The 14,792-nt window shown below is 35.8% G+C and overlaps 1 protein-coding gene across 1 annotated transcript in view; it reads left to right on the forward strand.

Annotated features, from left to right (window-relative positions):
* Positions 1-14,792, forward strand: part of pigg (phosphatidylinositol glycan anchor biosynthesis class G) — a 175,741-nt gene that overhangs the window by 150,505 nt on the left and 10,444 nt on the right. Inside the window, 2 exon segments of the mRNA XM_051128200.1 lie at positions 2,434-2,752; positions 7,697-7,860. Coding sequence (XP_050984157.1) covers positions 2,434-2,752; positions 7,697-7,860 — 483 coding nt within the window.

A 14,792-nucleotide genomic window follows, 5' to 3' on the forward strand; every position in this document is an offset into this window, starting at 1 on the left:
ACTTCTGCGGTTCTGAATGGCTGTGATATCTGTCACGTCACGGTGTCGCGTCTGGTTTGGACACCCAAATTGCTTGTTTCTGGAATCCTGTCACGTCGTGTGTAGTTAGGACACAATGTTAAACTGCCCTTTGTTCTTTAGAAAAATCCTTCGGGTCCCACAAATGATTTGGTTTTTCAGCATTTTTGTGTATTTGAACCCTTTCCAACAATGACTGTATGATTTTAAAATCCATCTTTTCACACTGAGGACAACTGAGGGACTCATATGCAACTATTATAGAAGGTTTAAATGCTCACTGATGCTTCAGAAGGAAACACAATGCATTAAGAGCCGGGGGGTGTAAACTTTTGAGCAGACTGAAGATATGTACATTTTTTCTTATTTTGCTGAAATATTGTATTTTTTCCATTTAGTACTGCCCTTCAGAAGCTACAGAAGATACTTACATGTTTCCCAGAAGACAAAACAAGTTAAATTTACTCAAATTCTTAACTTTTTTTTTTTTATTCCAAAAGTTTTCACCCCCCGGCTCTTAATGCATTTTTTTTTTTTTTTTTTTTACTTTTGGAGTGTTTGAACCTTCTGTAATAGTTGTATATGAGTCCCTCAGTTGTCCTCAGTGTGAAAAGATGGATATCAAATTCATACAGTCATCATTGTTGGAAAAGGTTCAAATACACAAAAATGTTGAAAAAACAAAACAAAAAAAAGTGGGATCTGAAGGATTTTTTTGAAGAACAGTGGGCAGTTTAACTGTTCAGGACAAACAAGGGACTCATGAACAGCTACTGTATCACATAAAAAGGCTGTGGATCATTCCAGTAACAACACAGTATTAAGAATTAAGTGTATGTAAACACTTGAGCAGGATCACTTTTATAAATTCAACTGTTCTCTCTTTTTTTGTACATCTTTTAAGTGAAATGTCTTATTCAGGTCAGTAATAAATAATATAATAACATGCATTTTGTATGATCCCTCTTATTTTGGTAAAATAATTAACTTTTAGTAGATTCTGCAAGTTGTATTTAAATTTTGACCTCAACTGAATGTGTGTGTGGTTGTACACTGTAAATGTTTCATTTCAGATTTAAAAACTGGTATATTTGTGCATTTTTCATAATAATTTACACTTACACTTTTATACTTTTTTCTAGTTTCACTTTTTTAACTATAATTTGCTAAGTATCTTATTTAAAAAGAGTCCAAACTTCAAGCATTCAATATTTACGACCGCTTAAGTTGGATGATTTCAAGGTCTATGCTTAAAAAGTTGTTAAAAAAACAGGTTATAATTGGATCAGAACTATTGGTAACACTTTAGTACTTTAACTCGTTGCTTAATTGCATGCCTATTTTTAACATATTAGCTGTTTATTAATACTTAAAAACCACATATTCTGCATGACCATGTTGTTCATTCCTAATCCTACCCAGTAACTAAACTTAAAGGGGTCATCGGATGCAAACTTTACTTTTACATGTTGTTTGAACATTAATGTGTGTTGGCAGTGTATGTACACCTACCCTATAATGGTAAAAATCCATGCAGTGGTTTTTAATTAATCTGTAAAAATAATATCCCCTTTTTCAAATCGAGCCATTCTCAGATACCTGTCATTGTGGTGTCACACAGACAGAGGCCGCTCCCACGATAGTTGATTGACATCAGCGTCTTACCTCAGATCAGCTGCAACAGTCCAACCTCCACTGTTTTGATAGCAGGGATGTAAGTTAGACAAGAATATCTCCGATTAAGTGATTGAGGTGTTGTGTTGAGGTGTAGTGGTCGTCATTTATTGAACCTTTCAAATTATATAAAATATATCTAAAATATAATGTAAAAACATTATTGATTTAAAATATAGTGCATTCATTTTATAGTGCATTCATTTTAATAAAAATCTGTAATTTTTGACCATCCCACAAGCAGTATCTTTGTTCTTGAATTAGAAAAATATTATGATCTGATCTAGTTTAGCATGTGGTACTGTATATTGTCCACTTAAATAGCTTCAGTATACTTTGTCCTGACAGTAGAGTTGTTTTGCTTACGGTGTGGTCTCTCTGCATCTCTGAAGTTGACCTGATATTGTCCCAGCAGTTCTGCTGCGTTTACAACATTGTCAAAAGCGAGAAGGTGGTCTTTTCAGGCGGTTTCTGCTGATTTCCTCCAGGTGACCCCGCTGACCTCCTGTGGGCTATAATAAGTAACTTCTGCTCTCCGCTGCGAAGCACCAAACCTGGCTGTTATTGATTCTCCAGATTTCACAAGCTTTGCCCAAGATGAAGACGAGCCATCAAACAAAAGGGTGCTCGCAGTCGATATCGATTCTTCCGTGTGTAAGAAAGAGAGCGGGTGAAAATGTGAGCTTCTTTGATGAGCCTAAACAAGAATATTTTCCTTCTGTTTCTCACGTTCTCTTTCAGAGGAACCGTCGAGGCACGATTCGTCTACGTTTTCGTCCTCGGTATCTTGTTCACTGGCGTGAAGGACCTGTTGCGCTCACAGGTGATGTCGTCAGCGGTGGACAGCGGGCGGCTGAAGAGCAGAGGACTGTGGGAAGTGTACAGCGGTGTGGTGTTATTGGTGGCTCTGCTGTTCAGAGCTCATAATTTGCCCACGCTGGCCTGCTGTCTGCTCATCCAGACCATCATGGCTCAGTTCATCTGGAAGAAGCTGCACTACGATGCCGCCCAGACCACCATCATGCACTACTGGTTCGGCCAGGCTTTCTTCTACTTTCAGGTAATGATGAGAGGAGAACATCTTTAAGAACGGCTTTGTTTAGTGAAGACAATAGAGGTCTGGTTTCCTCCATTAGGGCATATTGATTAAATAATTGCAGTTTCATTGTTCTTAGGACGTTTTCACACATTGGGGTCGATTGCTCAGCCTAAACCCAAGTTTGATTGTATTTCTTTGGTACCAAACCTTGGTATGTTTGTGTTAAAAACATTGTAATACCACCATTCAGACAAGTTAAAGGGATAGTCCACCCAAAAATTACCCCTTGATTTACTTACCCACTAGCCATTCTAGGTGTATATGACTTTCTTCTTTTAGATGAATACAATCGGAATTGTATTAAAAAGGTCCTGGCTCCTCCAAGCTTTATAACGGCAGTGAATGGCTGTTTAGTTTTTGAAATCCAATAAAGTGCATTAATTTATCATAAAAAGTACTCAGTATGGCTCTGGGGGTTTAATAAAGCCTTCTGAATTAATGCATTTGTGTAAGAAAAATACCCATATTTAAAACTTTATAAACCATAATCACTAGCTTACGCTGACTGTCATACGTGCATTCACAAGAGAGTGGCATTCCAGCGAATGAAATAGGATGTAGGTGTACTTTTATGATGGATGAATGCACTTTTTTGGGTTTCAAAATCTCAGCAGCCATTTGCTGTCATTATAAAGATTGGAAGAACCAGGACATTTTTTAATATAATTCCAATTGTATTTTTCTGAAAGAAGAAAGTCATAAACACCTAGGATGGCTTGAGGGACACTTCAATAGCGCACACTTTTCTACAGTAGGTTAACATTAGATAGAGCGCCCATCTAAAGTTGCTACTGCGTACATATTTACGATGAAAAGCCATATTTGAGGTTGATTAATGATAGGCAAGTGAAAGTGACGTATTGTCAAGTATGGTGACTCATACTCGAAATTGGTCCTCTGCTTTTAACCCATCACACAGCAGGAGCAGTGGGTATCCATTGCTCCAGCGCCCAGGGAGCAATTGGGGGTTCAGTGCACTTCAAGGGCACTTCAGTCATGGTATTAAAGGTGGAAAGAGCGCGTTCATTCACAGTCCCCACCAGCTGGTGCAGGAATCGAACTAGCGACCTCCGGGTTACAAGCCCAACTCTCTAACCATTAGGCCATTACTGCCAAGTGTTTGGATGTCCTGCCCGATATACTATAATTCCACATAGACCAGCCGTTAACTATCTGTCCATCTCTGACTGTGTGACTTCGTCACTTCCTGTCAAATTTTTATTCTGCAGCTAATAAAATTTTGGTCAACCAAGCATCCTTTTATCGACTAACAGTTAGTAGACTATTAGGGGGCAGCCCTAAAAAAACTGCAAGATATTCAAAGAATGCAATCTGCTGACTACAATTCATTTGTAGACAAGAAAAATGCATTATATAGTAACATTAATAGTACTTCACTTCTGCAAATAAGGCTGCCTTGTGAACAGAATTGTAATCCTACCCTAAACCAGATTGATTCATATGGAAAATGAAATGAATGAAACCTAAGTGTGTAAATGCCCTTTAGTATTATAAACAATGACGACAGCAGAATTCCTCCATTCATTTCAGATTTCCATTATAGAATCTTGACTCAGCAAAACTTTTCTTTACATATTTTATCAATTCAACCATAAAATCATCATCAGCTGCTGCTGGAGACATTTTGAATAGCTTGTTCCTTTATTTGTATACTAGCCAGCAGGTTCAGTTACAGCTTTGACAGCTAGAATTTGGAAGAAAACAATGAAGAGGCTTTCAGAAAGAATGCATTCCAGCACCTTGCATTGCAACAAATTGATGGGTTTGAAAATGTAAAAAAAAAAAAAAAAAGCATATTAGGTCAAAGACTTAATGATGCATGGTTTTATTCCAACTCTTGCTAGTGGTGTTGTGTTGTAATGGGAGCGGGACTTATTTTAGACAGCATTTGATCGGACTAAAATATGTACAGTGCAAGATGAGTCCGGTATTTTCTGTCTGTTTTGTGTATATCTGTGATATTTCACACTACTAGTCAAAAAATGTAAATAATTAAGATTTTTTATGTTTTTAAAAGAAGAATCTTATCCTCAGTGAGGCTGCATTTATTTAATCAAAAATACAGTAAAAGTGTAATATTGTGAAATATTATTATATTTTAAAATAACTAGTTCCTATTGTAATATATTTTAAAATGTAATTTATTCCTGTGATGCAAAGCTGAATTTTCACCATCATTACTCCAGTTTTCAGTGTTATATGATCCTTCAGAAATCATTCTAATATGCTGATTTGGTGCTCAAATATTATTATTATTATTGATAATCAATTATTAATAATCAACTTTAAATGTCTTTCATTTTTAAAAGCATTTTTTTGCTGCTGAATACCATAATACGTTTTTTCAGGATTCTTTCATGAATAAAAAGTTTAAAATAACTTTTGATTTAAAACAGAAATATTTTGTAATATTATAAATGTCTTTACTGTAATTTAATGCATCCTTGCTGAATAAAAAAGTATTATTATTTTCTTTTTTTTTTTTTTATTTTATTTTATTCATTTAATTACTTAACTGCTGAATGGTAGTGTATGACAGTTTCCACAAAAATATTAAAGAGCAAAAACTTTTTTTTTTACATTGATAATAATAAAAAGGCATCACAGGAATAAATTACATTTTTAATTTTTAAATAGAGAACTGTTGTAAATTGTAATTCATTTTAGTTTTACAACATTACGTATTATTCCAAACTTTTGACTATTGGTATAAATGACCTCAAAACTGCCAGGCATGGGATAAAAGTCACAAACTTTTTGTCCGACTAATGGCTGGCGGATGGACTGTTTATAAACCTGATCAAAAGAATCAGTTTTATAATGAGACATTGAGAGCAAATCAAATCAGAGCTGAGTGTTAGTAAGGGTCATAAATGGTGCTTTACTGGCCAATTATCATTTAAAGCACCCGAGCATGGAATTATGGGCTTGACAATGACATCATCATCGAGGGACAGTCAGGGTCAATGCAGCTGAACTGTCAAAGGATGGATATATTCTTCTCTCTCTCTCTAGTCATTAAGCAGGCTGGAAGTGATTGTTAATTGTAAATTGTCACATTGATTTAGCTCATTTTGTCAGGCTAGGCCCTTTTTCCGCCCACTCTGACACTGAAAACTAGCATAAAATAATGGGAGTAAGAGAGGCAAGAAGAGAGCGATTGAGGAGGAGGATTTTCCAATCTCCCGGTCCTGACAGGAGCAGCCCGAGTGACAGACACAGCCTCCTGTGAGCTGCTGACAGGAAAGAGTAGGAGCTGTTCGTTTATTTCCCCTCTTCCCCATCCGTCTATCAGCCAAGGGACCCTCAGACTCAAGTCTGTCAGCGGAGACTAGAAACACGGCATTTCTCTCACCTCACCTGAATAACTGCAGGATGCCTTAAAGCTCTGCTGCATCACTTCACTACTGTTTATATCAGCCATTTCCAGACTTTCTTTGACGTAAAATATTTACCTGAGGTCCCCCTGACATTTTGGGTTAATATTTAAACAATTTAATGACACATTCACGTTCATGGTTAATGATGGTTAATGGTCAAATGAAATTAATGTTTTTTTTTTTTTAAATCTGTTTTTAGTAAGCAATTCAGCATCTAGCAACTGGTTTTTAGTTTGTTTGAGTTTTCCCTCTTTTCCTTACTTTCCTTTGGTTTTAAATAGCTTGTAAAATCATTGTGTGCCGTTTACTTTCACTTTCAAATTAGCTGCAAGTCGGCGTCAAGCAGTTGTTTGTTTTTAGTTCATATGAGTTTTCCCTCTTTTCCTCACTTTCCTAAGCTTTAAATAGCTTGTTAAAGCAGTGTGCGCATTTTAATTTCACTTTTAAATTAGCGGCATTAATGTAACGTAACTAAAAATACACCATGTTATATGCCTAATATAAAATAACAACTAACTTACACAAAGTTTAAATAGGTATACAAAACTGAAAATCAGTAAACAATGTAAAACCAAATAAATAAGTAACATAGAACGTTTATTAGCAAAACGAATGAGAAAACTTGGAGGCATGGCATACACCTTGATGTGAAATAAAGTAATAAAATACACAGTTTAAATAAACAAAAACCAGCAAACACTGTGAAACCAAATAAATATGAAACTTCCACTATCACCTTAGATAAATGGCGCAAGCCAACAGGCCTTTTAAAATCCAAAATATTTTTAAAACAGGCGTTTTTGCATTTCATTTGAAAGTCTTCCGCCATCGTCTTGTCTTTCTCACCTCTCTTTTCTTGTCATTCAGCTTGACTCACTCTCTTCAGGTGATAAATGAAATCTGATCTGTGATGCGACTGTCGTTCAGCACACTGCATTGAGCAGCTGCGTTCAGTTTTAATAGTATTGTCTGATCTATAACTGAACTAAATGATTTTTATTATTATAAAAATTCAAAATTGATGGGCAAGTGATGAAACCGGTGTTGCGGACTCTCACCGGTATCACCGTCAACACAGACTATCGCAGCAAGCCAGGGTTGCCAGGTTTTCACAACAAAATCCGCCTAGTTGCTACTCAAAACTAGCCCAAAAAAATAGCCCAATCATATCTTGAGTGGGGTCCCCTGGTAAAATTAGCATTCCAGGGGCTAAATATTACGTTACTGGGGTCGCTTCAACCTGCGGACATGAAAAACAACCTGCAGCAACAGTGTTGAAGTAGCCCAATTCCATGGGAAAACAGCAGACTTGGCAACACTGCAGCAAGCCTGTTAAGGGGTTTTCAAAGCCCCTAACACAAAGTATTAAAAGAGTTAACTCAAAAATATTAATTCCCCTCACTCTCGTGTTATTCCAGACAACCATGACACATTAATTTTTCGGGGCTTTATTAAATGTCAAAATGTATGTTAACTGTGTTTTGATGTTTTATGGTCTCTTCAGGGAAACTCTAATAACATCGGGACGGTGGACATCTCTGTGGGTTTTGTGGGTCTGGAGAGTTATGTGGAAGCACCTGCCATTTTCCTGACGGCGCTGAGCACCTACGCAGGACCGCTGCTCTGGGCCTGTCATCTGCTGTGTTTCCTCAGCTCACGGAGAGACAGGTAACACACACACACATACACACACACACAAGCTCATGTAATGTTGTAGGACTAGAGTTATATCATCTAATAGTATTCTGATATAGTATGTAATTTACACTTTGTTCTATGGGTATGCTAATATGACTAGATTTGCATTTTCTTAACAGAATACCAATGCAAAACAGGCAGCAAAAGAATAGAGCTGAAGGAGCGTATAATAAATAAATATAAATAGATTTTTGTAGGAAGCAAAAGAATAGTGTTGAATATTTATGAATATAAATATATGTTTGTGCTTGTAAACCATCTGATTAAAAAAATGTTTTTATTCAATACGTTTTTAACATAAATATATTTTTTGTGCATGTAAGGCAGCATAAGAATGATGTTAAAGGGACATAAAGCCTGTGATTAAAGTATACCGTTTTATGCGAAAGCTTGGGAACCCCTTGCAGAATCTGTGAAAATGTGAATAATTTAAACAAAATAAGAGAGATCATACAAAACGCATGTTATGCAATGTTCTTTTTTATTTAATACTGTCCTGAGTAAGATATTTTACATAAAAGATGTTTACATATAGTCTACAAGACAAAAAAATAGCTGAAATTATTAAAATAACCCCTTTGCAAAAGTTTGGGAACCCTTGGTTCTTAATACCGTGTGTGGTTACCTGGATGATCTACGACTATTTTTTTAATGGTTGTTCATGAGTCCCTTGTTTGTTCTGTATGACTTTGAGATCCATTTTTTCACATTAAGGACAATTGAAGGACTCAAACACAACTTTTAAAAAAGGTTCAAACATTCACTGGTGCTCCAGAAGGAAACATGATGCATTAAGGGGGGGGTGAAAACTTTTGGAATTTGAAGATCAAGGTAAATTGTACTTAATTTGTCTTCCGGGAAACATGCAAGTATCTTCTGTTGCTTCCGAAGGGCAGTACTAAATGGAAAAAGAAAGATATTTCAACAAAATAAGAAAAATTTGGACATCTTCATCCTGTTCAAAAGCTCTTAGTGCATCATGTTTTCTTCTGGAGCATCAGTGAATGTTTGAACCTTTTTTTTAATAGTTATGTTTGAGTCCCTCAGTTGTCCTCAGTGTGAAAAGATGGATCTTAAAATCATCCAGTCACTGCTGGAAAGGGTTCAAATATGCAAAAGATGCTGGAAAACTGAAGAATCTGCAGGACATGGAGAATTTTTCTGAAAAACAGTCCTCAGTTTAACTGTTCAGAACAAACAAGGGACTCATGAACAACTATCACAAAATAAGAAAAAAAAACAGTTGTGGATCATGTCTTGTGGACTATATGTAAAATATGTTACTCAGGAAAGTACTAAATAAAAATAACATTCATTTTGTATGAACTGTCTTATTGTGTTGAAATTATTCACATTTTCACAGATTCTGAAAGGGGTTTACAAACTTTCGCATAAAACTGTATGTTTGTTTTAAACATGGAAATTTTTTCGGACACAAACACATCAATATACTTCAGAAGGCCTTTATTAACCCCCCGGAGCTGTGTAGAGTACTTTTCATGATGGATGGATGCACTTTTTTGAACTTCAAAATCTCAACACCCATTCAGTGCCTTTATAAAGCTTGAAAGAGCCAGGACATTTTTTAATATAACTTCAATGGTATTTGTCTGAAAGAAAAAAGTCTTATACATCTAGGATGTCTTGACGGTGAGTAATCATGGGGTAATTTTCATTTTTGGGTGAACTATCCCTTTAAGATTCCTGTATGTACTGTATATGAATGTTAAACAAATAGTTCAACTCCAGATTAGGTCTGTGCAAATAATCGCATGCGATTATGATGCGCATCTCTTCAGTAATGCCGGTTCGCGGCTTGTCAGTGAATTTCGGCTCTTTGTAGTGAGTGCCGCTCCATAATGAATGCGTCTGACTGCACATGATGGAAATCTACGACTAATCACGGAACCGGCATTACTGAAGAGATGCGCATCATAATCGCATGCGATTATTTGCACAGCCCTACTCCAAATTCTGATTGGGTTATAGGATACTGAGCTTATTTTATTTCTCATTTTCATTTAGTTTAATTTTAAGTACTAAAATAAGTAAAACTGAAATAAAAAGCTATAGACGTTTAAAATTAAATAAATTAAAAAAAAAAAAATCTTAAAATCACACAAGTTGAAACTTTACCTAAAATTAAAATGAATAATAATAATAAATTATAATTATAAAAAAATCTAAAAAATAATAATAATAAAAAAAAAGAATGCAAACTCTAATAGAATTTTAATTATACTGTAATAACTGTATGTTTTTGCAGTTGTTGTTTTCTTGTTTTTTTAGACAATTTAATATTGCCATAGAGTTTTTCTTGTTGGATGGATGGAAGAACATTGTGTTTTACTCAACATGGCCCTTTCAAATAGAGTTTTATGCAATAATGCTGCAACAACCTTCCGATGTGATGCTTTTTTATTAAAAATACTGCAGTGCAGTAAAAAAGCTTAAAATGACTTGTGAGTTATAGGGCAATAACAGCGCTTCTGTTCACTGTAATAGGAACGTCTGTAATCTTTCTTTGTTTTGTTTTGTTTTTTCTCATAGCAAACCTCTTCTTTCATTTTCCTTAGAAGCCTTAGAAATTTGTGTTACACTTTTCGGAAAAAAAAAATCGCAACATTTGTGTTACTTTAAAATTAAAGAGAGACAAAAAAAGACTGTTTTCAAAGATTCAGGCCACATCCGCATATCAGTGATGCGTAATTACAGAGCATTATGGGAATATTAATCAGTGCTAGTCTTCTTAAGATAATTGTTTTAATGGCGCTTGAAGTGATCTGTCAGAGCGAATGAGGAATCGGGGACAGTTATTAGAGCTCGAGCTGGTAATGATGGTACAATTAGAGCCACTCACAGAACAATGAATAATGGAAATCATGCCGAGACAATCAGACTTCACCCAAGATACTCTTACACACACACACATAGATTTTACTGGCCTCTCGATTTTTTTACACACTGAAATTATTCTTTAAGAGGTCATTCCAAGAGGAATCAAATTTTCCTTGGTCTTTTGAGCCAAAAGAGAATGTGCCATCAAAACATACAACGTTCAGCACTCAAGACATCCTCCGCACTCTGCAAAAAAGTTCTGATGTCATACCAAGACCACCCACATTCGCAATGCCTTTCAGGTCTTCAGGTTCATCCAGTCATGATGAGGTAATAAGCTGCAAGTACTGTAGGATAGATACTGTTATTACTGAACAGCTGAAGAACTCTCTTGAAAGGGTTGCCATGTCCACTTATTATAAGCAATGCTTATTAAAGGAGAAGTCCACTTCTAGAACAACAGTTTCCAAATAATTTCTCACCCCCTTGTCATCCAGGATGTTCATGTCTTTCTGTCTTCAGTCGTAAAGAAATTATGGTTTTTGAGAAAAGCATTTCAGGATTTTTCTGCATATAATGGACTTCATTGGTGCCCCGAATTTGAACTTCCAAAATGTAGTTTAAATGCAGCTTCAAATGGCTCTAAACGATCCCAGTCAAGGAAGAAGGGTCTTATCTAGTGAAACGATTGGTCATTGTTTTCAGAAAATAAAAATTTGTATACTTTTTAAGCACAAAAGCTCATGTAGCACAGGCTCTGGGATGCACGTTCTTGAACGATTCGTTCATTTTGAACGAATCTTTAATGTGACTCGGGAAGAATGAGTCATTCGAAGTTAGATAACCTGTTTCGAGTCTTCAGATTTTTCAAGTCATTCGTTCATCTTATGGGGCTGTCACGTGATGCTAAAATGAACAAAATGAATCGAAAAAAGATTTGTTCGTTTTGCTGAACGAGACTCAAAGGTCCGAGTTAAAATGGTAAAATGATCCAAACTTCCCATCACTTCTACGAATCACGTCTTCGAATCACCACAAGTTCATCGTCTGTGTACTCCGGCTCAAAAAGGTAGAGTATGTCGAAAAACATGTTATTTTCTCCTAGAACTTCAGAATCGTCCGACATCGTTGTACCTTTTTGTTTGTAAACAGCGTTTGACTTGTACTTTCTTAGTCTTTGCACGTTCGCTTTATAAACACTGGGTCTGTGGTTCCGCCTATATCCACATGACCTTCCGACGTGATTCAATAGTACTTGAACGTGCATCCCAGAGCCTGTGCTACACAAGCTTTTGTGCTTAAAAAGTAAACAAATTTTTATTTTCTGAAAAAAAAAAATAAATAAATAAATAAAAATGACCGATCGTTTCACTAGATAAGACCCTTCTTCCTCGGCTGGGAGTTGGAAGTTCAAAATCGGGGCACCAATGAAGTCCATTATATGGAGAAAAATCCTGAAATGCTTTGCTCAAAAAACATAATTTCTTCACGACTGAAGACAGAAAGACATAAACATCTTGGATAACAAGGGGGTGAGTAAATTATTTGTGAATTGTTGTTCTGGAAGTGTTCTCCTTTAAGCATCTTTGGGCTTGTAGTTTGGGCTCAGCTCATAAAGCAATCCAGTTTATAGAGTTAATAAAACAGGTGGATGCAGGTCACAATATTTTGTTATGTGGCTAGTTTCTAAGATGAAGCGTTTGGTCTTATTTGTAGTTGTTGTTTTTTTCTTTTTTTCCAGCAAGATCTGGCAACACTACTCTGTGATTTCTTACACTGCATACAGAAAAGACACAACTCTCATATGCATTTAAATTCATCATTAACCAGTTGTTCAGTTCTGTACACACTGTAGAGAATTTCTGTAAATGTGGTTGTCACAGAGTTAATTTGGTTGTGAAATGCTGTCGTCACTCCTGTAAAAGACTGAACTGTGTGTACAGAACAGAATGAAGCACTAAAAGGTGAATTGACAACCAAAATTAGCTGCGGTGTATACGTGGTGTTTGTGTAGCAGCTGCAGATCCTTTGGAAGGATCTCGACGTTAGAGCGTGCCGCTGCATTTTATTAGAGCTGTTTCTCATTTTGTATGCAAACACGGAGGGCATTTGTATACTGTAAAACTTTTAAAGGCACAGCGGTCTTAGGTGGGGTTTGAGAGTTGTTTTCGTCATGTGTAAATAAATATTAATATTCATGATTTTTAAATCATTTTAGTGTGTAGAATGGTGTAGCCATGATGAAATTCATATTTGACTATCATAAAACACTGGGTGCATGCGTTATTTATTTGGTTTTACACCAGAACTTTCGCATTGCATCACCTTTTTCCCGTTTTTCAGGTATGCCTGAGAATGATGCATTGTTTATTGCAATTTAAAATTAAATTACATTTATGCCATCACTGTCCACAGAAGTATGTGTAAACACTTATTTCAATTACATTATGCCAGTTCTGATGAAAGTTTTTATTTATTATTATAAATATCATATTATTTATTTATTATTATAAATGTCATCATCAATTATGATTTGAATTGTGAAGTGTGAATTATTTTATAAGTATAAATAATAACAACAACTTTTTTTTTCTTCCATATTTGCCCACTCAACTACAAAGTGACATTTAATTAGTAATAATGACACTGGAAAAAATGTTTTACGTATCAGAGAGAAGCGTATGGGATAGAAACAGGATGTTTGTGTGATTGATGGGCAGTGTTTGAGCAGCATCCTGCGTCAGTGGAAGTATTTGCGTGGTTTGGGAGTGTTTGAATTGCACTCATTGGACCCTCATGAATCAATATGAACAGCTGCATTGTGTCAGTGATATCAGGATTGAGGCAAAATTCAGAATTAAAGAACTGGAAAATATCAGAAAGAACTGCTTCAAATGAACCAGTTGAAATTTTAATGGAATCTATCATTCATTAGTTGTATTGTTCTATCTGCCGTTCGTTCTGTCATCCATCCATCCATCCATCTATCCATCCATTGTTTGTTAGTTCTGTTGTTCTTTCGCCATTCATTCTGTCATCTATCTATCCATCTATCCATCTATCTATCATCTATCTATCTATCTGTCTATCTATCTGTCTATCATCATTCATTAGTTGTATCATTCTATCTGCCGTTCGTTCTGTTATCCATCCATCCATCCATCCATCCATCGTTCATTAGTTCTGTTGTTCTGTCGCCATTCATTCTGTCATCTATCTATCATCTATCATCTATCCATTTATCTATCTATCTGTCTGTCAATCTATCTATCTGTCATCATTCATTAGTTGTATCGTTCTATCTGCCGTTCATTCTGTCATCCATCCATTCATTCTTCCATCCATCCATCCATCCATCGTTCATTAGTTCTGTTGTTCTATCGCCATTCAATCTGTCATCTATCTATCTATCTATCATCATTCATTAGCTGTATCATTCTATCTGCCGTTTGTTCTGTCATCCATCCATCCATCCATTGTTCGTTAGTTCTGTTGTTCTATCGCCATTTGTTCTATCTATCTATCTATCTATCTGTCTATCTATCTATCTATCATCTATATCTTTCATTAGTTTTATCGTTCTATTTGCCGTTTGTTCTGTCATCCATCCATCCATCCATCGTTCATTAGTTCTGTTGTTCTGTCGCCATTCATTCTGTCATCTATCTATCCATCTATCTATCCATCTATCTATCCATCTATCTATCTATCTATCTATCTATCTATCTATCTATCTATTTGTCTATCATCATTCATTAGTTGTATCGTTCTATCTGCCGTTTGTTCTGTCATCCATCCATCCATCCATCCATCCATCCATCGTTCATTAGTTCTGTTGTTCTATCACCATTCATTCTGTCATCTATCTATCATCTATCCATCTATCCATGTATCTATCTATCTATCTATCTATCTATTTATCTGTCATCTGTCTATCCATCTATCATCATTCATTAGTTGTATCGTTCTATCTGCCATTCATTGTCATCCATCCATTCTTCCATCCATCCATCCATCCATCCATCATTCATTAGTTCTGTTGTTCTGTCGCCATTCATTCTGTC

The sequence above is a fragment of the Labeo rohita genome, chromosome 14 (genome assembly GCF_022985175.1).
Source record: "Labeo rohita strain BAU-BD-2019 chromosome 14, IGBB_LRoh.1.0, whole genome shotgun sequence".
NCBI lineage: Eukaryota > Metazoa > Chordata > Actinopteri > Cypriniformes > Cyprinidae > Labeo > Labeo rohita.